Here is a 24,346-nt window from a genome sequence, read left to right as displayed (position 1 = left end):
AAATGGACTCACTTCCTATCCGTACTTCCACCAAATCTGCTACCGCTAGTGGAGAACTTGAGAATGCTGAAGGGAAGAAAATAGATAAAAAGACTGAGAGGGAGATACAGGAAGAGATCATTCAGTATTGGAGGCGGCTTGTTGATGGCAAGAGGATTGGAGTGTGCTAGGCGTATAATGACTTCTGTCTATCGTTGTTTGCAATAGTAAGGTCAGTGAGTCTTCAGCTTGTTTGTAATATCAACAATGTAAGGAAATGAATCATGCTGTATGTTCTTGCAGGGATTAGAAATAAACAATGATATAAATGCCAAATATATCTAAGCATTACGAGATGTTATGAAATTACGTGTATAATTAATGTCAAGGTTGTAGCTGCTGAAAGTGAATATGTTCACACTTTATTTTCTTGTGATTGTCTTTTTTGATTTATACAGATTATTGTTGCAGAAGAAGTAGAAAAACCATTGAAAATGTTTATTTCTACTCTCTTGCTTTTTATCCGGAGGTAGAAAATAGCTTCATGATTAAATTGAACACCAAAGAGCAAAGTGGGGAAATTATCTTCATTCTGTGAATTCTTGGGCAGGACAAACCAATGAGTGTCTAAGCTGAACCCCTTATGAATTTATCAACAAATTGAATGAAACATCAAGTAATTTTTGTGTAATATAAGTAAAGATAAATATATTTATTTGTATAGTTTGTGAAAATATCAGTTGAAGAAACCCTTTCTTCCGGATCGGTTGATGGATGATAGGACTGAAATTATAGCCGTGCAAAGGAATCCCAGAGATAAAACAGCAGTAGCAATAATTCCTCTGTTAAGGAATCTATTATAACTAGCTTTGGATTCTTGTATTTCTGGAATAGTAGGGTCTTCAATAGCTGTAAATAAATCTTTGAGAATGGATTTCAACTCGAAACTGACAGCAAAACCAGCACCAGCACCAGTGGCAAGAAGGAAGCTTATCACCTGTCAAGAAACTTTTAACTTAAGATAGTTTTGAACCATTTGCAGGAATATAAACTTCTATGTTTGAGTGAATAGGTTGGACCTTGTCTCCATAGAAGTCGAACTCTGGCAAGCATTCATTGCGCATCATTCTCTTTCCAGTGCAGGCATAGTTCAGAGCAAAAGGTAGCTGCAATATTGTATATGCTGTTCCAATAATTGCTGTAGAGATTACAAACCTGCAATTTTAAAATTACTTCAATATGAACATAAGAGCCAAAGCGGAAACTATAAATATAGCTCCTTAGGTTACCAACCTAAAAGCTCAAGCTTGTAAAAATTCAAGAATAGCCTAGCCTCTTAAACCACTCAACTTAAAAGTTGAAGTATTAAAAAGCAAATCCTTACCTGTATGCAATGAAGTCCCTGACAGTGATTTTGGTGGGTTCATTGTTTATGGTTAAATCCTCTATAACAACTTTGACAGAGACGGAGTTGATGATAAATACAACCACACAAGCAACCAAAGCCGAGAGGGTCAAGATCCTCAATGCAAGGGTTGAGGCTGCTATGGTTATGCCTTTGGATGCCATAATCTTTTCATTTGAAATTTCTGCCTCTCCAAAGTAACCTTTTTATCGGGTGAATACAAGCCTAATCCTTCGGTTATTTCAAGTAAATTTGTCTTGTTTCTACTTTGTAGTTTTCTCTCAAACATCCAATCGCCGGCGGGAACCTTGAATTATATTGAATTGATATATTTTTATTCTGAACCTAAACAAAGTTTGAGAAAGTCAACCAATATATTGTACCCAACAATTTATAATCACAAAGAGAAAAATGTGGATTTATCTTTTAAATTTTACTTATCAAATTCCTTCATCATGTATCTTTTAATTTCACATTTAAAATCAAATTTTCAACTAACTTATGTTATTAAATAACAGAAAAAAATATCTCATATCTGTAAGATACATTATGAAATTAAATTAGATTCGGTCTATTTTATCACCATGGTATCAAAATCAAATCCCAATTGATATTAGAACCAATCCCAGTTAATGTTGAGCTACAAGTAAATGTCTAGTCCAAAAAATTTCACTCTAAATGTTAAGCATTGATCGTGACAAGAGTGTATTAAGTCACATCGACCGAGTATTGAAGAATTAAATGCTCTCAATCTATTTTATCAACAAAGCTTTTGTCAGAGTATTCTCAAACTTACCTTGGCATATTAACACTACAACAAATATCCTACTTACCTTAGGATATTCACTATAAGAACCAGCTTATTTAGAATATTATTTTCCCTTTTTTTTTTATTCTAACTCTTATTGAAAAATTGACTCAGCTGATAGCACTTATTTGTTTCATATTTTTTCAACTGAGCCCCAAAACAATAACAGGTAAGTTTTCCAAACAAATTATAAGACTACTTGAGCTGAGGAAATCATGTTCATTTCAAATGCACACCTACCTAAAATGATATTCAATTGAATCTAACAATCTATACACTATGGTAAAAGCCAATTACAATTCTTATCCCAAAACAAGTCCCCCAAAATTGGGGAAGAAAAGAATTAAGAAAATCAAACATACAAACAACAGTTCAATTCAGTTTCACTCTAGCTTTAACAGTGTCAAACTTGTATCGACTTAATATGAGTTCTGGAAAGAAAAAATCCAGCTCTTATTTCCTCGAATGAGTATTCGATTACTTCAGGAACCTCTTCTGCTGGACTAGCACCATATGGAACTGGTGGAGGTGCTGGGGTCATAGTCGTCTGCATTGGAACAGACAATGTTGAAGGTGTTTTTGGCACAGGGATTGGCATTGCCTTAGGAGTCCTATTCTCTTCATCTGCGAGAGAAGTTCTCGAAGGGGTAGCAGTAAAGGACAGTTCATTAGTTGCTAGTGTCTTCTTACATGGCTCAGAATGTTCTGTGATCACATCTTCTAAGATATTGGCTTTTGACGATCCTGTGGAAGAAATAGGTGAGAAAGGTTTCCGCAGCATTGGTGACTCTGGTTCATGAGCATTTACAGTTCTCAAGGAAAATTTTTTTGCAGGAAGACCAGCAATATCCAACCCTCTCCTACCTATGAAACAGAAAAAAGGAAACGGCAAAAAATTAAACAAAGAACTTCGAGCATGCCAAACAAATAGCGGACATCCTAGTCACTAGTACACCATCCTAACAAATATCCAATCCTTGCAGTATTCATAATTTTCTTTTCATTTTCTTTTCTTTCTGAAACTGTCAATAGTTCACATTATTGTTGTAATACAGTTTGTCTAAGTTTTACAGTTGCCTTTGAATAGAATGTATGTTGAGGAAATAAAGGCTCCTTGTTTCATTTTTGAGCAAAAATTATTATCATTAATAAAAAAATTTAAAGAGAGAACCTACTTCAACAACAATCAACAATTAGAGAATTGTGAAGAACCAGTTGGTGTTTTCCCCAGGCCTCGAGGGAGAATGGCAAGCCGTTATTGCTCAATTTCAATTATATCATCTTCAACAAAAAAAAAAAAATGAAAAAAAAATTTTTAATATTTAGCAATGATTTTGTTGGTTACCAACTCCTTTTGTGAAATATGTAACTTCACATTTTCGAAGACCTTACCAGCTGACAATGCTGCAAAGCCATCATCCTGCCGGTGATTTAAAGGATCGTGTTGGTGGATTTGGTCAACTTTCTTGCCAGGACGTGAATGGGATGCAGCCTTGCTGGATTGAATTATATCAGATTTAGGATTGTGCAGCATTGCTCCTCCAAGGGAGAGTCTTTTGTTGCTTGCACCTCCAGTTGAAACTCTAGGAGCTTTTTTCACACTTTGAGTCTTTGAAGGGCTTGGTTTTGACCCATAAAGTGCCTCTTGCTCTGCTATCAGCTGACCCTGCAATTTCTTCTGATCCTAGAAGAGAGAAACAGCCAAGACAAGTCAAAATTAGCAATATTGTGTACGAAAAAATCCATGATACGCACCAAAGAAATAGAATCAACATATGCAATGCTCTGTTAAAAGACATTTGGTAATATGTAGTTTGATAGAGTAAATGAAAGGTCCATACCCTCTGCCTCCGTCTTTCTTCCTCTTTCTCCTGGCGTAATATGGTATACTCTTCAAGCATGGCAAGAAGGCGAATCTGGAAATTTTTTTAGTAAGTAGTTCAGCGAAAATTCATGCACAAAAACAAGTGATTATGCACAAGAGAAATTGGTGAAACCAAGCAGTCATGACATAAAACTTGAGCAACTTACACCATCATACAAGAACTCAGCGCCTCTTTCCTTTTCCCATGCCATGGTTTTTGAAGCCAATGCCTCCACCATACCTGGACCACATGGAAAGAGCAACTTACTATGAGATGAGAACCAAAGTATCTAAAATACTAATCATGTCAATGGTGTGCTGCAAGGTAAAGAAAGCTCTTTAACAAGTGGACCATAAGGCCCCTCACAATCAAAATAAAAGCTCATTTTTGCCTCCGTAAGTCCTGGGAAAACAAATTAAATATAAAAGCAGCCCATATAAAAGTTTACAAAAGGCTGACAATTTGACAAGTGAAGCAAGGTCTAATGTTCCTAAAACAAAACCAGGCTGATTCTATCACATCTGTCAGATGTAGGTTGTCAACTACAGGAAGGGAATATACCTGGAAGTTTATTAACCAAAGAACGAGCTTTTTCAGCACGCTTCAGGGTAAGATGAGTTCCTCTCCCTGCACTGTATCGATTTTCATCCTGTGTAATGCCACCAAGTGAGAATCAAGCAATAAAATTAAGAAATTATGAAGCAAACACATAAAGCAATGATTTGGAAACTCAACCTTGTTGTACTCCTCAAGCCAGCACTCCTCCTCACATGCAGTCAACCATTTCTCAACCTTTTCAAGGATTTCCTTCCTGCTAAAAGCTTCTTCCTTAACGTTTCCTATTTGAAATTCAATCTGCTCAAGGACACTAGCAGGGTCCACATTTCCTGCAATAGCATGGAGCTATGCGCAATAAATGCTAAAATGCTACTAGCATTAAAAGTTAAAATGATGTAATATCATAAAGACAAGTACCAGATTCTATGACTTCTATAGCATATTCTGTTGCAGTATCTGCTTCTGGAATAATATGTGTCTTTCTACAGATCTCTTCCAGCTCTGATCTCTTCTTCAGAACAAGATCTTTCATCTTGCTTGATTTCAACTCTTCCAACCGAGAGACTTCTGCCTCAACCTGCAATTTGAAGACTTTTAACATTAAATATCTAAACTTCTATGAGAATTCAAACCAAGAGATCAAAATAACAATAATACTAAAAAAACAAACAATTCAGAAATGTTTGCTACCCACATAATTGATGAAGTCCACAGATAGAGTGTTTGGCTCAGTGATTTCATGTTCTGAAGCAGCTATGTTACAGGTAACATTCTGGAACATTTGCTGCTCTTCAATTGGAGTATCCATCAAATTCCAAAGCTCCAACATTGTAGTTGCAAGATCTTGGAGCTGTCATCACTCATGGCACAATGTTGATCAATAACAAAACTTTCTGGATGAAAAGTAGACTTAAAATTACACAAAAATTACCTTCTGCATTCTTTGTATTTTAATCTCTCTCAATTTGAGTATTGCAGTAGCCAAATGCTGAATTGTATCATTATTGATGTTCCTTGATCCTTCAGTAACACCAAAACTTGGATGAACCTCTGTAACTGTGTGCTTGAAATCCATACCAAGCACCAAGCAAAGTGAGTTTAAAGTATCAAGATGCTCCTGAACCTGCTTCAAGCGGTCACTCTGCAGAAAGAAAAAAGATCAATTAGTAATATTAAGATTCTAAGAAGTAATACATAAAATTAGAATGTGGAGGAGAAAGGAAACAAACTCAAACCTTCTCTTTTTGAAGTGCATGCAGCTGTCTATGCAACTCTTCAAGTTTTCTCAAAGACAGATCAGTTTCATCAACAAATATACGAGCAGCAGACCCATATATCTCATTTGTGATCTTCTGTATTTCCTCTACAACTTCAAGGAACTGATTTCTTCTGTCTAATTTCCTCTTCTGCATCTCCTCAAGTTGTGGAAGGATTCTTTGAATTTCTTCCTTCAAGCTTCCAGCAGTTTGTTCAGCCTGAAATAAATAATACAAACTGAGAGAGAGAGCCAGCCCAATTCCTAGGTAGTTGTAGTCTGTCTTGAAAACTGTTGTAATCCTCAAATTTTTATAAAATGTTGCTTTAGAAGAAACAGATCAGCCAGCTGCTCTGACCAAATTTCTACTTTTGCTACAGGTGTATTTTATTTATGGAAAAAGACCGTTTATCTTTTTGTTTTGCTTTTTTTTTTTTTTTGGAAAGAAGGGGGATTTAGAGATATGCAAACAAATTCATATGACAATTGAAAAACAACATTTATTTGAAAATGAATTTTCATGTTTTATATCTTATATAATAATTTACATATTAATTCATTTTAGACAAAGTGAAACCATTGTGAAAATTTTCAAAACTCTATTGTTTTAGAATTCATTTGCAAATTCCCAATTTTGATTGAATTTGATGCATATATTTGAATTATAGGTATAGAATTCCAAATGAAAAATTTGAGGTCTGAAATATTCAATGGAACTTGTTTGTTCCAATGCCTTTAGAAGTAACATTGTCTGCATGCTAAGATTAGTTTCATCACACAAATTGCCACCGACGGAATATTGTTAATACTTTTACATAATTATGGTAATTCATAATTTCTATCTGTGTTAAAAAGAAAATAAAAATTAAATTCTACTTCACAATGCTTTAAAACGCCTTGACAGAAAATTTTAGTTGGAAATAAACCACATTAATAACTACAAAAAGAGGAAAAAGTCAATATTACTTCATTCTCACCTGCCTAATATGTACAGGTCGCTCTCCCATAGCAGAACAGATAGCCGCAAGTTCAGCTTCAGAATCAGCAATTGCTTGCCTTAGCTGAGCTCTATTCCTGTTTGCCTGATCGACCTTTCTTCTGTATACTTCAAGACACTCTTGTTCAAGCTCAAGCAGTATTCTATCTCTATCAGTATTTAACTCCCCAACCTCATCCCAAATGATCTTATTATCATGATGGAATACGGAAAAAAAAAAAAAAAAGTTCAGTATCTGAAGTAAGCAAAAGAGTATATGGTATCTTTTTATCTTAAAATTTTATAAACCTGCAACTCATAAAGGAGGGATCCACAGGTTGTTTCCACTTGCAGAAGTGGATCATTCTGAAGATTAGACATGTCAATAGAACTTGTGCCTGCCCAGAAGAAGAAGTTATGAAAACATTGAATAGAAATAAATCAACAGTTGGTAAACAGCAAATCAAACACGTAAACACATGAATGTTGGTGCCTTTTCCCCTAATGCATTTTCAATTGCCGTTCAATTCCAGCTCAACCACATTATTAAAATAATATACCAGTACAGAACAATAACTGCGTCTGTTTCAATCACGAGGAAACCATAATCCAGGGAAGGAGAGGAATTTTTTGAAGCTAAATGCAAAATTTCATAATGTGATAACGAAAAACAAATGAAATTGACTTGATTTGGTTTTTCTTCCTTTTGCAACATTTTTCTGGGCAACTAAACTGGTAATTAACAAAAATAAGAAAAATGGAATAGAAACGTGAGTGGAAATCTGAGGAGAAACAGAAACCTGAACAATTGAGAGGTGGCAGAGCAGTTTTGGTAAGATTTCCTTTCCTCTGGAGAAAATTGAGGAAAATTCTTCTCTTTTTTTACCTTGAGCAATTTCTTCACACAAATCTTCAAAATGGGTGAAACAGACGAGTAATTTGCGTAAAATATTAGGTGCAAGATGAAATTTTCTTTTAGAAATGCAGCGATTGTGAAAGACCAGTTTCTTGGTTGAGATTGAAGAGCGATGAGCCAAGTTTCTCAATTTCTCGTTTGAATCATCAAGAATAGTGAAGTTTCATAGCAGAGGGACGGTGCGCATAAAGAGAGAGGGAGAGCTTTTTTAGATTTGAATTTTGAAATGAGAGGCAGATTTTTTAAAGCTTTTGTTTCATTTTGGGCGAAATACTGTTACGTTAACGCCTAACCAGACCCGGTTTGAATCCAAATTTCAAACAATTTGTTTTAATTTTAAATTAAAATTAATCAATTCTCTTAAACTTTGAAACATAATTATTGGTTTTGATTTGATTCATTCTGTTGAGTTTTGACCACTAATTTTAAATTATTTTAAATTTTATTTTTATTATTTTTATCCCTCTAATTTTTTAATAAAAATTTTATAATAAAAATTATTAAAATATATATATAATTAATATATATTAATATCTCATAAATTTTAATTATTTATTATATTTTACATATAATAAAATAATATTACGTGTCAGATTTTGTCACCCGTTTAGTTATGTAATAATAATATAAAAGAAACAGATTCTACTAATACTTTTTATATTTTTAAATTATAAAATTATTTTTTTATATAAACAGCTTTAAATTTTAGTCCAAAACAGAGTGAAATCAAGAAATTAAATTAATGGAAAAAACTAAATTCGTCTTTAATTTGCTATTAAATTCGAGAGTTTATAATAAAACTTATTGATAATTATAAAATCATTTTATTAATAAATAACTATTATTATCACTTAACGCTAAAAAAAATTGCTAAAAATATCTTCATTTAAATATCAACTTTTTCATTCAAATAATTACACTTTTGATGATCAAATTTTAATTAAATCCAAAAATAAAACAAATAAATAATTTGAAACAAATTAATTATTAATAAGAATAAGTCACATTGACAAAAATATCACATTTAATAAATTAATAAATAATGAAATTTCTTTTCTCCAATAAAATTTAAAGGTATTTTAGGGATTAATAAAATATTTACACTATTTAATCAGACAATACCTATTAATTAACCAAAAAAAAGTCCCAAAATTTAACAGAAATGCTTTACATTTAACAAAATTAAATTATATAAATATTTTTATTCAATTTTAAAATAATAAAAACTTAATAACAATTATAACTAAAATAATAAAATATCTCTCTGCATTGCAATAAAATTTAAATAATTTTTAAACGAAGTCTTATTTATAATTATAAATTATTTTTATTTAAAATGAAATATAATAAAATAAAATAAAATAATTTATTGAAATCAAATTAATTTGAATAAAATAACTATTTATTTAGAGAAAAATTCAATATTTATTCCTTTTCTTTTTTTAATTTTTTATGTTCTAACCTATTATCATCCTTTCATACTTTCACATTAATAGTTGAAACTAATCATGGAAAAATATTAGACATCAAGAGAAAAAGCTTCACATTATTGTCTTCTCAGTCATTTGTTTCATAAAAAATAATTTATATATAAAAAATCTTTTTTATTTTTTACTATTTAATTATAATATAAAATTAATGATATATATTTATTTTATATCCATATAATTATTTTTATATTCTAATAAAATAATTAAAAATCTAAAAATAAAAAATAATTTTAATTTTTTAAAAAAAAAATCATTTTCCTTAAAATAACTTAATTCTTTCTTTTATCAAGAAAATATTTCTCGTTATCTAATTTTCTGAATACTCCAAACGCTGAAAAATGTGAAAAATATCTAATTTTCTGAATACTCCAAACGCTGAAAAATGCGAAAAATATTTTCTAAAAAAATATTTAACGTGAAACAAAAGAAGCCTTAGTTTATTAAAAATATTATTCACATTTTATTAATGTTGGATGTCAGCAAAATGTTAGATTCAATATTAAAAATGCACATATTTATTATATTAAATTTTTATATATTATACATAGACAAAAATTTCATGGGCGATAGGTCAAATTTACCAGCTGCATTGGACATTTGATATAAGCTGCAGACCATGTAGAACAATGTGCATACAGCATTATCTAATGGATTTTCAGCTCTAATACTCTATCCAAGAGATATTGGATCTAATGAAACACCAGTAAACAGCTAATCTGAAGCAAAAAACTGAGACCGTTAGTGTCTAATGATAATATACATCTGCAGCAGAACCGATTGAAGCTCTCCATCTAACATGCAAAAAGTTCGACGCAATCTTCCACTCCAAATTTCAATAATTATCAGATGGTGGCCTATAAGTACGAGTGACACGAATCTGAGGCAAACACAACAAACTTTGCGGCAATCAAAGAAACAGATTTGAACAATAATATTCACTGTGAAACCAAGTGACACTCAGGCTGTTCCATACACAATTGCATTTATATAATTAATTTGTCTTGCCTTATGTTCATTGGACCTGTTCAAGAATTCTACTGCTTGGTAAAAGTTTTCTCATTTTAATTTCTCTTCTATTAAAAAGATGTAAAGCTTGAAACTAAATTATGTCATTTTAAAATACAATTATCCGTTCATGGGAAGGTTAGAGTTTCGAAGATGGGTATTCATTAGCAAACGTTTGGTATATAAAGATAATTATACTTATTTTTCACATACAAAAATATGAAATTCAGACTCACGTGACAAGCCAAAAACCTGAAAAAATCACTAATGAAACACTGCATCTAGAGGCCTATTTATTCCAAAATTTAGACAAAAATGGAATTGTGATGCTGGGATCTGGGGTAGAGATGGGCGATATTTTAGTAATTTAATAGGTAAATCAATGTTTCAACAAATACTTGTTTGTTAAATTGACATAATTTAGATTCAAGCTTTACATCTTTTTGATAGAGGAGAAATTAAAATGAGAGAACTTATATCTAGCAGTAAAATTCTTGAACAGGTCCAGTGCACTTATAGTAAAAAAACAAGTATTATCATCGTACACTGCAAAATAAAGCACGGTGACAACAACAAATGCTTAGAAGTAAACAGCCATGACAATATATTACCTCAGCAAAAGCATAAATTGCACGCAAGATTCTAGCATAATCAGTTCCTAGCATTTGTATAACAACATCTGCCAGAAATGTTCCCCACATCCTGCACAAGAAAACAAAATAAATGAAATGGTCATGATCAAGTTTTAGTTTTCCTGAACAAAAGAATTCCTCAAATAAGCCAAATGTGGTGGAAATTGTTAAGCAGAAAGCAAGCAAAAATTTTAGCATAATTACTTCAAAAAATGAGTTTCCTCCGTCTCAACAACAGCTTGATGTTGTAGTATTAACCTATGTCATCTAGATCTACATAGAAGAAGCAATCACAAAAGCCTAAGACAAGAGAAAGGAGTACACGACTCCAAATTTGAATGTCTGGTTGTGATTAAGCAGAGTGTCACTTGGCTTGATAAAAGCAATCTAACAGAATAGCCCAGGTTTAGTCAAATTGCAGAACGGTGAGGGGAACAGAAAATGGGTAAAAAAAAAAAAAAACTGAAAGGGAAGAACACAAGCGAGAAACACTCATCCCACATGCAATTTAGCAACTCTATGTTGGTCAAGATGCCACTCATCAGGCACATAAAAAACAGCTTGAACACTACAAGAAGCTTGAAGAAATATTTAAAACCTTTTTTAAGACCATAATAGACTGATCTTAACCGATAAAGCCCAAAATTGACAACAGTTGCTTTGGTCAAAGCAAAATTAACCACTTGTATGCATCTCCAGCCATGAAAGTCTCAAGTACAAGCAACATATGAGTTGGTTGCTTTAAACATATAACCATCATTAATGAGGAAATTAGCATAGCATAATCTCAACAACTACCATTATTTACCTCCGAAAAATGATATCAATATCATAACAAGTATAAAAGGTAATGTTCATTGTACTATAGTCTACCACCAGTGACCTACTATGCCACTTGAGAACCAACAAACTTTCCCTTTTGGACCAGCTTATACCTTTTGCACATGTTGCAATTATCTTTTTCTATAGGCCCATCAATTAACCTGAAATTTCTGTAAAATTACAACAGATGGGGGCTGTGGTTTGAAAATAGAGGCTAGGGTTTGCAAATCCTTGCCTTATATATATATATATATATATATATATTTTGTGATATGGATGGTTGAGATCATTTGAAATAGATGGGTAGGATTTAGTTAAATGTTTAGTTAAAAAAAAAAAAAAGGGAAACCAACAGTGGCAAGATTAGCATCTTAGGTTTTAAGTAGTTTTTAAATTTAATTTATTTCTGTTTGGTTCTTTTTTTTCGAAATGTTTTAAAGCCAAACTGAACTGAATCTAAAAACTGAATTATTTTAAACGAAACTGAATTTCCTATTAAACCGAACCAAATTTCCAAATTGAATCAGTTCGGTTGGTTTTTTTCAGTTTGAACTTTGAACTGAATACTGCTCACCCTTAGTTTCAGCAACAAACAAACAGTTGGCCATTTAGACTTGAAAACATATTTTAGGTTAATTTTGAAAGGAAGACCGCTGAAATGAGCTAGGATATCAAATTTATTTCAATGATTTGTGTGGAAACAAAACACCCCAAAAACTTGCTTTCTAATTAACCACTTCCACGAACCATCAAAACTTTAACCATTATAGGGATGCATAAATGCCTCACATATCAAAGCTGCAGGGAAGGTGGGTAAACACTTCATGAACTCAATGGATAAAACAAATTTGATTTGCAAATTTATTAAAAATACTTAGAATCTATGGAACAACAATGGTCTATGGAATTTCATATGTTCAAGAAATAAACAATTAAGCAATTAATTGCAAGATCATCCAACTGCTTAGATATCATTGTCAACGAGTAGAGAGTGTCATGAACAAAAGCCGATCTCATCAATAATCAAACAACATTAAAAACAAGCATGCAAAACTTGTATATTTGAGCACTAAAGTTGCTCCAATTGCCTAACTAAATAAAAGTAATAGCGTCATATAGGTATTATATTTGCAAACAGGACTTCCTGCAATGCACATAATATGTAACATACCATACCATAATAAATATGGGACTAAGAGAATTGCAATCCTAATTGACCTAAGCCATAAGAAAACCATGGAGTTTCAATTGTCATGACGTTCAAATCCATATTACTACTGTCCTCAAGTATGCATGTCATGTCCATCTTCTAGAAAGTGTTCACATAGATTTGCTTTATCATCAACCATACAAACCTAGGATTTTATATGAAGAAAACAAAGATAAAACACAATAACAAACCTCAATGCAAGTGACGAAGAATAAGCAAAGATTGGAAACAAACAAAGGTTGAACATTTATAAGTTGTTTTATAGTTGCAAAAGAGATCATTACAATGGACCAAGTAATGACATCATGCTCCTAAAACCAAGATATCTTGACGCGGCTCCAGCAAAACCCTGTCAATAGCCAAAAGAATCAAAAATAATAACGTAAAAGAACGGTAACATTGATTCTACTTTAATAAAACAGATCAAAAATATATAATTAAAAAATTACCCTAAAACCACACACCAGGTTGCTAAAATTATTTTAGCCATTAACTGTTTCAATTACTGCATTAACAGGGGAAATGTTCAAAAATGCAATTTATAATTTACCTCCAACACTTAAAAGATAAAAATTTTTGTGTCACGTTAGTACTATGAGGCTTAATATATTGAAAACTTTTATAAAACTTTTTGTTAATATCATGAAAATTACAATTTATATACTGTCCATATGAAATAAAATGACAATTAGATTGGTACATTATCCATGCAATAATTACATAAATGACCATATAGTATCAAATTTAATGGCACATTTAAAATTTTGAAAAAATAAATAAATAAAATTATACTTTAGATAAAAGAAATAAAACATGCAAAAAATGGATTTTTTTTCTATGCATATTACAAAAATTGTTAATAAAGAATTTGGTTTTATATTATCAGTTACTTTACGAATAGAGATGCTATTTCAACATAATTTTCATGATGTTGCTCAAAATAGTACTAAAATGAAAAAAGATGGAACCTCATGTTACTAAAATAACCCAAAAAAATTACTCTATATCTAAGTGTCAAACCCTCTAAACCACATGTTACATTTCTAAACTTTTCCACTAACAAACTAAAATTTTAGATTATCCACATCCTGTAAAAATATTTTCTAATTAATAAAATCTCAATTTATACTAATTACTAAACATAAAATTCTAGTACATACTACTTAAGTTCTAAAGTAACCAATACAGCAAATCCTAGTTTAATAGCATCAAGGTAATTGATTCATTTAAATGTCAACAAACCAGCCTTAAAATTTGAAATTTTAACAGCAGTGGCAGGACCAACCACTTTAAGCACATATCCCAAACTACGATTAGATCATTTTATAAAAATATTATAATTGTCATGATATAATCACCTGCTTTGCTGCAAGCAAGGCTGCTCTGGACTCCAAGTTAACCGCAGCTAATTGTCCACCCTGTGTACAAGGAATGATATGGATACATGATGCTGTCTTTTGCTAACACACACACACACACACACACACACACACACACACACACACACACGGTTGTAGGAAGATGGCCAACAAACTCAACAAATTAGGTGATGCCAAATTATATGGAAAAGAAGCTGTCATTTAATCATGAAGAACTAAAACAAAATCTCGCCAATATATTTACGATGTGGGCAAGCATAAGAGCTGCAAGTGAACAAAACACCTCATTAATACTGACTAGGGCATTGGGCTTCACTATAGGCTGGTAGAGTCATCAAGCATGGGGAAAAGTAAAGGCTGGGCACCCTGCTAAGGCTCAATTGAAGCTGAAGCCAAGCTTGTATGTTTTTTCTATTGATTCTATTTTAAAGGCTAGATAATAGTAGTTGGCCACGAGGGCCACATTGTGTCATAAGAGATGTCCGTTAAGGCCCAGGGTGGATTATTGGTGTAAATCTCTAGGCCTGGAGGGAAATCACCCAAGTCCTAATGTCATGTCAATTCCCTAGGACTATGACACTGAGCAAGTACCTTCTTGATGACTTCCTTTTTGACTTGATAGTTGGCAGCTTCTAGAAACAACTTCCCAGATAATTTCCTTGAAAACTATAACAAAATCAAACTAGCTTAGGGGCACAAGAAAAGAATCAAATCAAATAAACAAACAATAAGAAGTCCATCTCTTACTAATTGATAAAATCTTGACAATGTAAACATTCCACCACTCTACAAAGAGAATGGAAAAGAAGAAAAGAAGTTAAAAGGGGGGAATCCATACCGTTTTTAAGTATTAAAAAAATCTATAAATTAAGTTATTACGTATGAATACCTTCAAAATCATTGATTGGAGCTCTGCTAACCCAAGTTTTCGAGCAGCAAGGGCTGGTCCCTTCCACTGCCTAGGTCCAAGTTCAAGACTGCCTTGATCATTGGTAACCGTAGATGATTCCCATAAGCATAGAAAAGTATCTGATTCTTCACTATATGAACCAAATAGCAATTTTAGGTCACTATAAAGCACTACAAATAAAGAAATATAATTTATTCATCCACATGTAAATTATTTTCTTCGAAATGATGACCCTTTAAGATATTACACCAAATGGCATCAACAGTGAACAGCTAATAACTATCCATCCATGAGACAAAGGAAATATAAGAGGTCAATTACATCAACTCTGGAGTTCTAACAAGAAGGTAGAATACCAACAAATTCTTGTGGCTTTGTTTAATTGTGGAAGACAAGTTCTATTTTCATTTCCCAATTTTCTAATTTTTCATTTTCAAATCGAAAGTTGGAAAACAAGAAAATATGTTCATTTGTTCTTTTTCAATTCACCATTTTCATTTTCACTCTATAAATATTATTTGTTAAATAATTATTATTTTATTAAAAATATTAATTATTTCATGGTCTAATCACTCAAATATAAATTTTTTAATCTATTTCAACCCAACTAGTTTGGTATTAAGGCTTAGTTGTAGTTGTTGTTGTTGTTGTTATTGTTTTTGTTGTAGATGTATATTTCAAATATAAAACTAGTAAATACCATGACAAGTATTAAAATAATATGTAGTGCAACATTTTAAAATTAAGATAAAATTTATATATTAATAAGCAAGTTGTTAAAAAAAAGTGAAGAAATAGCATTAAGTATGATCTTATCTTTTTATTTAAAAAATAATAATTGCCTAATATTTTAATTTAAAATTATTATAATATATACTTCATAAAAAAAGTAAAAGTAATCACAAATATATTTCACAATTGAAATTTTAGAATAAGTTTTCTTTTATTATTACCGTTTACCAACAAGTTTTTTTTTTTTTAAATATTACTAGAACCTCAGAGAAATTGCAAAAGTGGTATGGAACAATGGAAAAAATAATAGATGATGTTAAGCTATTGATTATTTATTTATCATGCTTGTCCACAAAACAATACAATTATGTGAATAATACTTCATTACTATTGTCGTAAAATCTGGTATCCATTCTAACCAATGAGTTTCTATATGATTATGATCACAAATTCAATTACATGGGAACCAAGCATATGAATACTTCTACACTAGGTGACCAAGAAAAAAACCACAATTCTCAAGTAAGAATTTAGCAAAGTGATAAGCAATAAAAAGGAAAAAGTACCTTGAATAATCTTGAACTAGATGAAGGAAAATTTCTGCTTCTAGGTCTTCAGTTGACAATTTTCTAGAACAAGGAATATTTAACTTTTTCCGAACAGCAAGCAATACATTTCTATATGAAGGCCTCCAACCCCTGCCATAAGATACAACGAAACACAATTTAAACATAACAGTCAATTTGTAGTCATGCTGCAATATAAATTTTGGTGCAACTATAAATATGCTCATTTGTGACTTGAGATCATGATTTAGATAGGGGTGGGGCCAAATCAAGCTACTTGTAAACTATTTGGACTTGACTCGCGAGTATTCAAGCTAAACTGCATTGTAATGAAGTCAAGCTCATGCTCAAGTAGCTACACTAGAGTTAAGCTAAGTTTGATGATTTCAATTACTCAGCTTAAAGAGGCTTAAGAGCCTACCTGAGCATCCAAATTTTTATTTATTTTATATTATGTGAAATTTAAATGATAATTTATCATATTTGTCATTTTATGATCACAGTCACAATATAAAGAGAAACCCTAGATTGAGCTCACACCCAAGCCAATTCAAGTTTGTTCAAGCTTGAATTCAAGAACAATAAAAAACTTAAGCCCCTTTATGACCACTAAATGAAGCTTGAGTGTCCTGGGAATGCATTCAAGGTGAGTTCAAATATGAAAAATATAAATCAATCAAGTTCTTGCTAAGTTTTGAGAAAAAGTTGAGTTTATATAGTGCGCCATATCAATGGCTCACTTGGCCTGATTAAAAGTTCCTGCCACTCAATCACAAATATAGCCTCCTTCTAATATAAGGAAAAAGGTTACATATCAAACCAAGCCAAAGTTCCCAAGGCATAAGTAACACTCACCCCTTTTATGGTAGCACATATATTTGTGAATCAGGAATTTCCATTCTATTGTTTTTCAATTTACAACAATCTAAAGGGTGAATGAGTTATTGAACCAAAGAAGTTGGCTAAGTCATAGAAATAATGGTAGATGAATATTTGAAACTCACAAGATTATCTATAAATGACCGTGAAATTCAAGTTCAAATACCTTATAGTTGACCTGGCATCAGCAGCAAGGAATAGGAATCGGGACTCCAGAGCTTCTATGAAAGCTTCCCGCTCTGCCAGGTCTTCCTCGATTATGGCATAATCAATGTCTACTCTCCTCCCGGTAATGGATTTTAGCAAAGGACTGAAGTAACTGAACAGGGGAAAGAAAAGTTTCATTTTTAACTTCCTCATGGAAAATTTTCATGTAATACCAAATCAAATCCGAGTTTGAGTTCCATAGAAGACCTGGGACCAAATAGAATTCTCTCGAGCTCATACAATTCCGAATCAGTAGCAAGTTCAAGCACCGGCCGGAGATCAGGATCAAATGCACCTGTAATTCCAGACTATAAAAGGAATTTATATGCATGCATATCAGTGAAAAGCCAAACCCAGAAGGAAAGAGTGGAGAGGAATTTCACCTTGGCCTTTTTTTGATATTCCTCCGAGAGAACAACGGGCAAGCCCTACAATCCTCCTATTCCCAATGGAGTTGAGAATCTGCAAGACATCAATATTTCTGTTTGGTTAGCAAGAAAATGCAGGAAAAAGAAGAACAAGTGTATGCGCGTCTAAGTAACTCTTTCTTACTGGGAGAGCATGTCTGGTACCGGCAGTGGGTGTGGAAGTGATTGTGAAAGCCAAGGAGACGTGAAGAGCCAAAGCAGAAGAGGTACTGATAGCCATTTCTGCCAATCTCCAAACAATTCAACCACTCATTCTTAAAACCAAGTACAATCAGTCTGAGTTTTCACCCATTATCTGTTTGTTGATAGGTTAGACTGAGTTTTTTGTTCAGCAGTCGCGTCCAGCCAACGACAAAAATAGGGGGCCAATGCGAGCGAGAGTAGTAGAATTACTCTGGAGCGAGAATGGTTCCTCCAATTATTTTAAGCATTAATTTAATTTCCATTTAATTGATATAATTTAAAAAGTATAATTATATATATTTTTTTAATATAAAATTTATAATCCTATAACAATAATTTATCTCCTTTAAATATATTATTTAATAAAAAATTAAATTTAAATTATAATCTTTTAAAATAAAAAAATAATTAATTAATTTTATTAAAGTATAGATATTAAATAATAATTTTTCTAAAGAATGAATTACAATGGAGTCCTCGTTTCTTGCTTGTGATTCTAAATTAGAATAATATTTTACTCAAATTATAAACCAATGCAGGCATTTGCTTTTTCTTGTGGCATTTAAACCCAAATGGCAGGTATCTTTATAATAGATAGGGTGTGAACTGTTTATGTAATATCCCTAAAAATTCTAGAAGATTGATAAAAAAAATAATAATAATTCAGACTTTTGAGAACTTTGTCAAAGTTTCACAATTTTTTAAAACTAGTAAGATACTTGATGAATTTTCAAATTTTATGGGGAAAAAATATAAAAATCAACTAGGCCATTGATTTAGGGGCTGAGTGAAATTCAATTTAAACAAAAAAAAAAAATGATCAAACCATTTTAATTCAAAATTCAGTTCAGCCTTTTTAACAAATTGATTCAATACTAAACAATTTTAATTAAATTGAAATTGAACCACAATTTAATAGAAATGCTGTTTTTTGAGGTTTATATTTACAATTACATATTAAGGTTATCTTATTCTCAATTCCTCACCTAATTTGGCGCCATCAACTCCTGCTGTTCTCTTTTCTTCCCTTAAGACCTCGACTTCTCCTATAGTCTTGCTATCCTCTTAGTCATCTCCTCATCCTAACTCCTCTCCTCTGATTATGGTGTTGCATTTTCTTATCATCCTAATCTAAATATTCATAATCAATAGGAAAACCAGTGATATAGCCCTCCAAAATATATACTTAATCTATAGACTTTAGTTATTGGATAGCTCATAAGCTAACCGCATTAGCGGTTTAGCCATAAGTAGATTAATCAATTCAGTTCGATCATAAAGTAAATCGGTTAGTTTGGTTTAACTATAAGTAGATCAGCCAACTCGAGTCGACCATAGGTAGATCAGTTAGCTTAACTCGGCCAGCTCGACTCGGTCATAAGTAACAAGTAAATAGACCAAATTGATTCAACTATAAATAGATTGGCTTAGCTAAAAGTAGATTTACTAGCTTGACTTAGCCACAAATAGATCAACTTAACCACATGTAGACAAATATTAGCTACTCGTAGTTCATATGAACAAAACAAAGCTCAAGCTAATTTAGACAAGTAATTCATCCAAACAGAGCTCACCCAACCAAGTAGCCCAGATAGTAGCTCATCCAAACACATCACCAAGGACAATGCCGATAATATGCATTTTAAATGAAAACATATCCCTCTGATTATGCTAGCTAATTATTATACAATTGATTTTCTATAACCAACTACCATTTGAAACCTTTATAAAATAATCACATCATAATAACAAGTTATATTATTCTCTCTTATCAATATGATATATTATTCTATTATATCAGCTTTAATTTAATCGTTATTGTAATGCCCTCACTTTAGATAGTTTCATACATTCTACTATTTCGATAACTTATGTCTATTTGGACAGTCAGGATGTCTGGAACTATACTTAGACTAGAGTGAGAAGTTATACATTGGTTGAATAAAGATCAAGTAAAGTTAAAGGAAAATAAAAGAAGCGAAGTGCAAATCGGTTAAATGAGCAGGAGGTCCCGGTGATGGATGACCTTACGGGGAAGTAACTGAAAGTTCAGTTGCTACCCCACACTCATGAGGAACTCTATGGGACATTTATTTAGGACTTAATTGAAGGATTAATGACAATGAAAATGTTGAGAAAATGTAAGGAAACCAATGCCAATCGGTAAAGGCAATTATAACTTGATGAACTCAAGAAGGGCATTTTAGTCATTTCATTTGAAGAGTTGATTTTTAACCAAAATGTTAATTAAATTAAGTGAAATTAATGTGTTGAAATATGAAGAAATTTTGATGAAAATTCAAGTAGAAATAAATAAAGAAAAGAAAAGAAAAGGAATTGCCAATTTTAATTACATTTATAATGTAACTATGACATAAGCATGACCTAATAAAAAGCTACCATCAAATGAGAATTAGACAACTTCTCCCCATTTATTTTTAATTCAAAAAGTCTTCTTTTTCAACCAACAATTATGTCGTCCAAACTTCTCTTTCAATTTCTTTCATTCTTTCTTCTATTTCCACCATTGATACGCCAAATCTAAGCTTCCAAATACCTACCTTTCTTCACCAAATTTAGTGAAAACCTTGAGAAAAGTCCATAGCCAGCCTTGAAGTGAAGAAAACACACCAAATTTCCAAGTGAGAAATCTGGCTAGAAGTGGAATACAAGGGGGAAGTGGAGTTTGATTGAAGTGAAGGGTGATTGAAGGTTGTTTAAAGCCAAGGAGTAAGGTTAATGCTGTGATTATCTCTTAATTTGGAAGTTCTGAATAATTTTCTGTTAGGGTTTGGTATATTTGGGGATTTTCTTATTTGTGCCCTAATTGTTGTGATTAATTATGTATTATGAACTTTGGATGAATGATTGTTGAGGATATGTTGATGAATTGATGGAAGTATGGATTGATTGTGGAGGTGTGTGTGAAATTTGGATTCTGGATAGCTTGAGTTCTATGAACTTAATTACCTATAACTTGAGTTATATAACTCAAAATGAAGTGAAATTTATACCAAATTAAAGACAAGACATAAATCTACAATACTTGTGTTTTGACCGAGACCAAAATCCCAAAGTAATTTGGTTGAAAATTTTGAGGAAGTCGGAAGTGTTAAAACTGGAATTTCCTAGAACTCCAGTAAATTGCATTGTGACGATAGTGTATAAAATAGGGCCTAAGTTTCTCTGTAGAACTTCAAATGAGATGATTCAAAATGATATGGAAAGCTAAGACATAGACCTATAAATTTGATTTAGAGACCTTACTCAAATTCTGAACCTAACTCAACCAATTTGCTAGACCAAATTAGTCAAACAAACCTGACCAGAACCAAACCTGACCTGAAAATCCTGAGTTTCAGGATACTCGATCAGTTGTGGCAAAAATGTTGTAACTTAGCCTATAAAACTGAAAATACAGTGATTCAAAGCCAAAATCCTCATAAGACCTATAGCTACAATTTTTATGTTTTGACCATAACCCATAACCAAATGCAACTTAGGGAAATTGCAAGGAGAAGTCAGGAATTCCCAACCTGAAATTCCTGCACCTGGACAGATGTGCCATTTGACACCTGAATGGTAAATAGACCATAACGTCCACTAGAAAACTTCAATTGAAATGAGCCAAACTGATCTAAAAACTTAAGAAATAGACTACAACTTTGGTTTAGAAACCTTACTCAAATTTTGAGTGTAAGACCCTTAGATATTAATTCTAAGACAAACCTGAAATCCTGGAGTTACAAGATCTAGGAGTAAGGGTTAGCTAATTGGCTATAACTCATCCTACACAACTTCAAATTTAGAAATTCTTGAACCTGTGTAACCACGAGACACAAGGAAACAACTCATATGAAAAACACTAAGCCAAATTGTCACACCTTACCTCTCTGTAAGGCATAATATGATCCCATAGAATACCTAATGAACTACCGTACTTCACCTAAAGATAACTCATTAAGTACCCTACAAGGAATTTTAAAACAATTTTCTTATTTTTAATAAGTGGTGAGCATTTTCTAATAGGTATTTAAAACATTTAGTTAAAATTAAAAATTAGTTAATATTTTTGGCCCATTTTATTTTTCCGCAAATTTTATAAAAATTTTGACAGAGTTCCGTTTATATTTTGAGAAAACAGTTCTTCAAATACCTGTAAAAAGCACTTCTAAAAGTGTTTTCTCAACAACTACTTCAATTTCACAATCAAACTCAATCCATTTCAACAACTCCATAATCATTTCAATCAATTTCTCAAGTTTAAAATTCAATAATCCTCAAAAATACTAGCAATACATTTCATTCAAATTAAATAAAATAGTTCCACTCATATTTCATTAGAGACAAAACAATTTATATAACTCCTTACAAAATTTACATCAAAAGAAATACAAATTAAATTTTATTACAAACTTCATACAAATTTTGTACAAGCTGCTCAAGACCCATTTACATATCCATACATTTATATGCAATACATACATCAAAAGAAATATTTACAATTAGGGTATAAATTATACTCGATGACTTCAAGCTGATAGCTCCTCACACCTCAGCTGCTCAGTCTGCTGCTTCTCTAGTCTCTAAATCTGCAACGGCATTAAAGCTATCGCTGAGTACTAAGACTCAGTGGTGCACAATATACTAAAATAATCTTTATGCAAAATATAAATCACATTTATTCAAAAATTTAACTAAACATGAGCATTAAACACAAAACATGAATTATGAGATTTTAATACAAACCAAGTTCATTTCAAAGTATCAAAACACATTTCATAAAACCCACAGTTAGATCATGCCACTCGAAATAAATAGAATCTCAATAGCCAAAGGCTAAAGAGAAATCACATCACAAGGCTAGCTAGCTCAAATATATGGATATCCATTCACATCCTTTTCTACTGGCACACCTCAACACTTCTCCAGAGAAGGAATCAAAATTCAAAACTAATTACCCCTACTAGTCGTGCTAGTGAAGTGTTCAAATATATGGTCATGACACTGTGGTTTCAAAACTTATCTTAACAATTTGCTAAACATTGTCGTTTCAAATAAAAATAATAAATTTCAACACTTTAAATCAAATATCATACGAATGCCATAATCCAATATTTCACATTATTCAAAACAGTATGCAAAAGATGATTATAAAAAGTACACATTGTGCACAAACCTCAAACGAGTCGTCTGTCGGCCTTGACTCGACTCCTTGGGTTCTGTCCCGGTATTCTTTTCCACTGAAACACACAATTTCACAGTGTTTCAGTAACATAACTTAGCATAAATCCAAAAATAAATTCAACTTCACTTTTACTTAGCTCTAACATTTTAAATTCGACGTTCTTGAAATTTTGTGCTTTCGGGTTACTATTCATTGCACTATTTAAGTCAAATTGTTGACTTTCTAAGGCTTAATAGGTATGGGAACTCCAACTTCACTCACATACCACATTTTGGTCACCAAACTTGTTGGTTTTGGTCATTTTCTCAAAACTTAGGTCTTTTAGGCAAAATTGCCAAATTTTTAGTTTTGGTGTCCCTAGTTTCTTGTTTCATTGGTCGTTCTTATCGTTGGAATTTGGCAAAACTTTCTTCATAGAAAATGTTTCCTATTGTCTTAAGTTTATTCTCATTTTTGAATCACCCCAATTGGAGTTTTGTAGCTCAAATTATAGCCAAAATACGATCGCTCATGTCATGCAGAATTTGGTTCTATAGATTTATTGATCCAACTTCGTTCAGCAATTTGATCAAGTTAAGTCCATAATTTGGTCTAATTTTCTTCATATGAAATGTTCTACTATGTTTTAGATTTCCATCAGTTCAAGAAACACCTAAATCGGAGTTTTCTAGAGAGAGTTATAGCCATTGAAACTTTACTGTTCATATGGCAAATCTGCAGTTCTGCAGGTTCAGGTCACAAACTTTGCTCAGTAATTTGATTAGGTTAATGGCATAATTTGGGTTGGTGTTCTTCATGAAAGTTTTAGGTCTATATTCCATCTAACCACTGGTAAAATTTCAGGTCATTTTGACCTGCCTAGCTCGAGTTATGACCAAATGAACAAACACTGTTCATTTGGTCAGTTTGTGCAGAGGCAGACTGTGATTTCTCAACTTTGGTCAATTTGTTCA

General features: G+C 32.0%; 3 protein-coding genes across 6 annotated transcripts; all 3 read right to left on the bottom strand.

Moving 5' to 3' along the window:
* Nucleotides 1-715: 715 nt before the first annotated feature.
* LOC110643068 (CASP-like protein 4D1) lies at nucleotides 716-1,548 on the bottom strand. Its single transcript, XM_021795295.2, has 3 exons — nucleotides 1,364-1,548; nucleotides 1,059-1,194; nucleotides 716-976 (listed from the first exon to the last, which is right to left on the bottom strand). Exons 1-3 carry the CDS (start codon nucleotides 1,546-1,548, stop codon nucleotides 716-718), a joined length of 582 nt encoding a protein of 193 aa, XP_021650987.2.
* An 860-nt stretch (nucleotides 1,549-2,408) lies between these two features.
* Nucleotides 2,409-7,926, bottom strand: LOC131175523 (65-kDa microtubule-associated protein 3-like). Its single transcript, XM_058140040.1, has 13 exons — nucleotides 7,647-7,926; nucleotides 7,156-7,244; nucleotides 6,848-7,054; nucleotides 5,851-6,090; nucleotides 5,547-5,756; nucleotides 5,310-5,465; nucleotides 5,033-5,192; nucleotides 4,793-4,944; nucleotides 4,619-4,706; nucleotides 4,224-4,297; nucleotides 4,034-4,108; nucleotides 3,585-3,876; nucleotides 2,409-3,056 (listed from the first exon to the last, which is right to left on the bottom strand). Exons 2-13 carry the CDS (start codon nucleotides 7,225-7,227, stop codon nucleotides 2,596-2,598), a joined length of 2,187 nt encoding a protein of 728 aa, XP_057996023.1. The 5' UTR covers nucleotides 7,228-7,244; nucleotides 7,647-7,926; the 3' UTR covers nucleotides 2,409-2,595.
* Nucleotides 7,927-9,819: 1,893 nt separating this feature from the next.
* LOC110643077 (uncharacterized) lies at nucleotides 9,820-18,426 on the bottom strand. 4 transcript variants are annotated; one of them, XM_021795312.2, is made up of 12 exons: nucleotides 18,147-18,426; nucleotides 17,978-18,056; nucleotides 17,802-17,889; nucleotides 17,554-17,706; nucleotides 16,509-16,640; nucleotides 15,190-15,340; nucleotides 15,048-15,086; nucleotides 14,892-14,966; nucleotides 14,280-14,339; nucleotides 13,206-13,270; nucleotides 10,869-10,959; nucleotides 9,820-10,106 (listed from the first exon to the last, which is right to left on the bottom strand). In XM_021795312.2, the coding sequence occupies exons 1-12, from the start codon at nucleotides 18,240-18,242 to the stop codon at nucleotides 10,095-10,097; spliced, it is 1,041 nt and encodes a 346-aa protein (XP_021651004.2). In that variant the 5' UTR covers nucleotides 18,243-18,426; the 3' UTR covers nucleotides 9,820-10,094. The 4 variants fall into 4 exon arrangements, with proteins under 4 accessions (XP_021651004.2, XP_021651003.2, XP_021651005.2 ...); XM_021795311.2 differs by having other exon boundaries at nucleotides 9,820-10,129; nucleotides 18,147-18,425; XM_021795313.2 differs by lacking the exon at nucleotides 15,048-15,086 and having other exon boundaries at nucleotides 9,820-10,129.
* Nucleotides 18,427-24,346: the final 5,920 nt, after the last annotated feature.

The sequence above is a fragment of the Hevea brasiliensis genome, chromosome 17 (genome assembly GCF_030052815.1).
Source record: "Hevea brasiliensis isolate MT/VB/25A 57/8 chromosome 17, ASM3005281v1, whole genome shotgun sequence".
In the NCBI taxonomy this organism is placed as follows: domain Eukaryota; kingdom Viridiplantae; phylum Streptophyta; class Magnoliopsida; order Malpighiales; family Euphorbiaceae; genus Hevea; species Hevea brasiliensis.
This window is presented reverse-complemented; position numbering and strand designations above follow the sequence as displayed.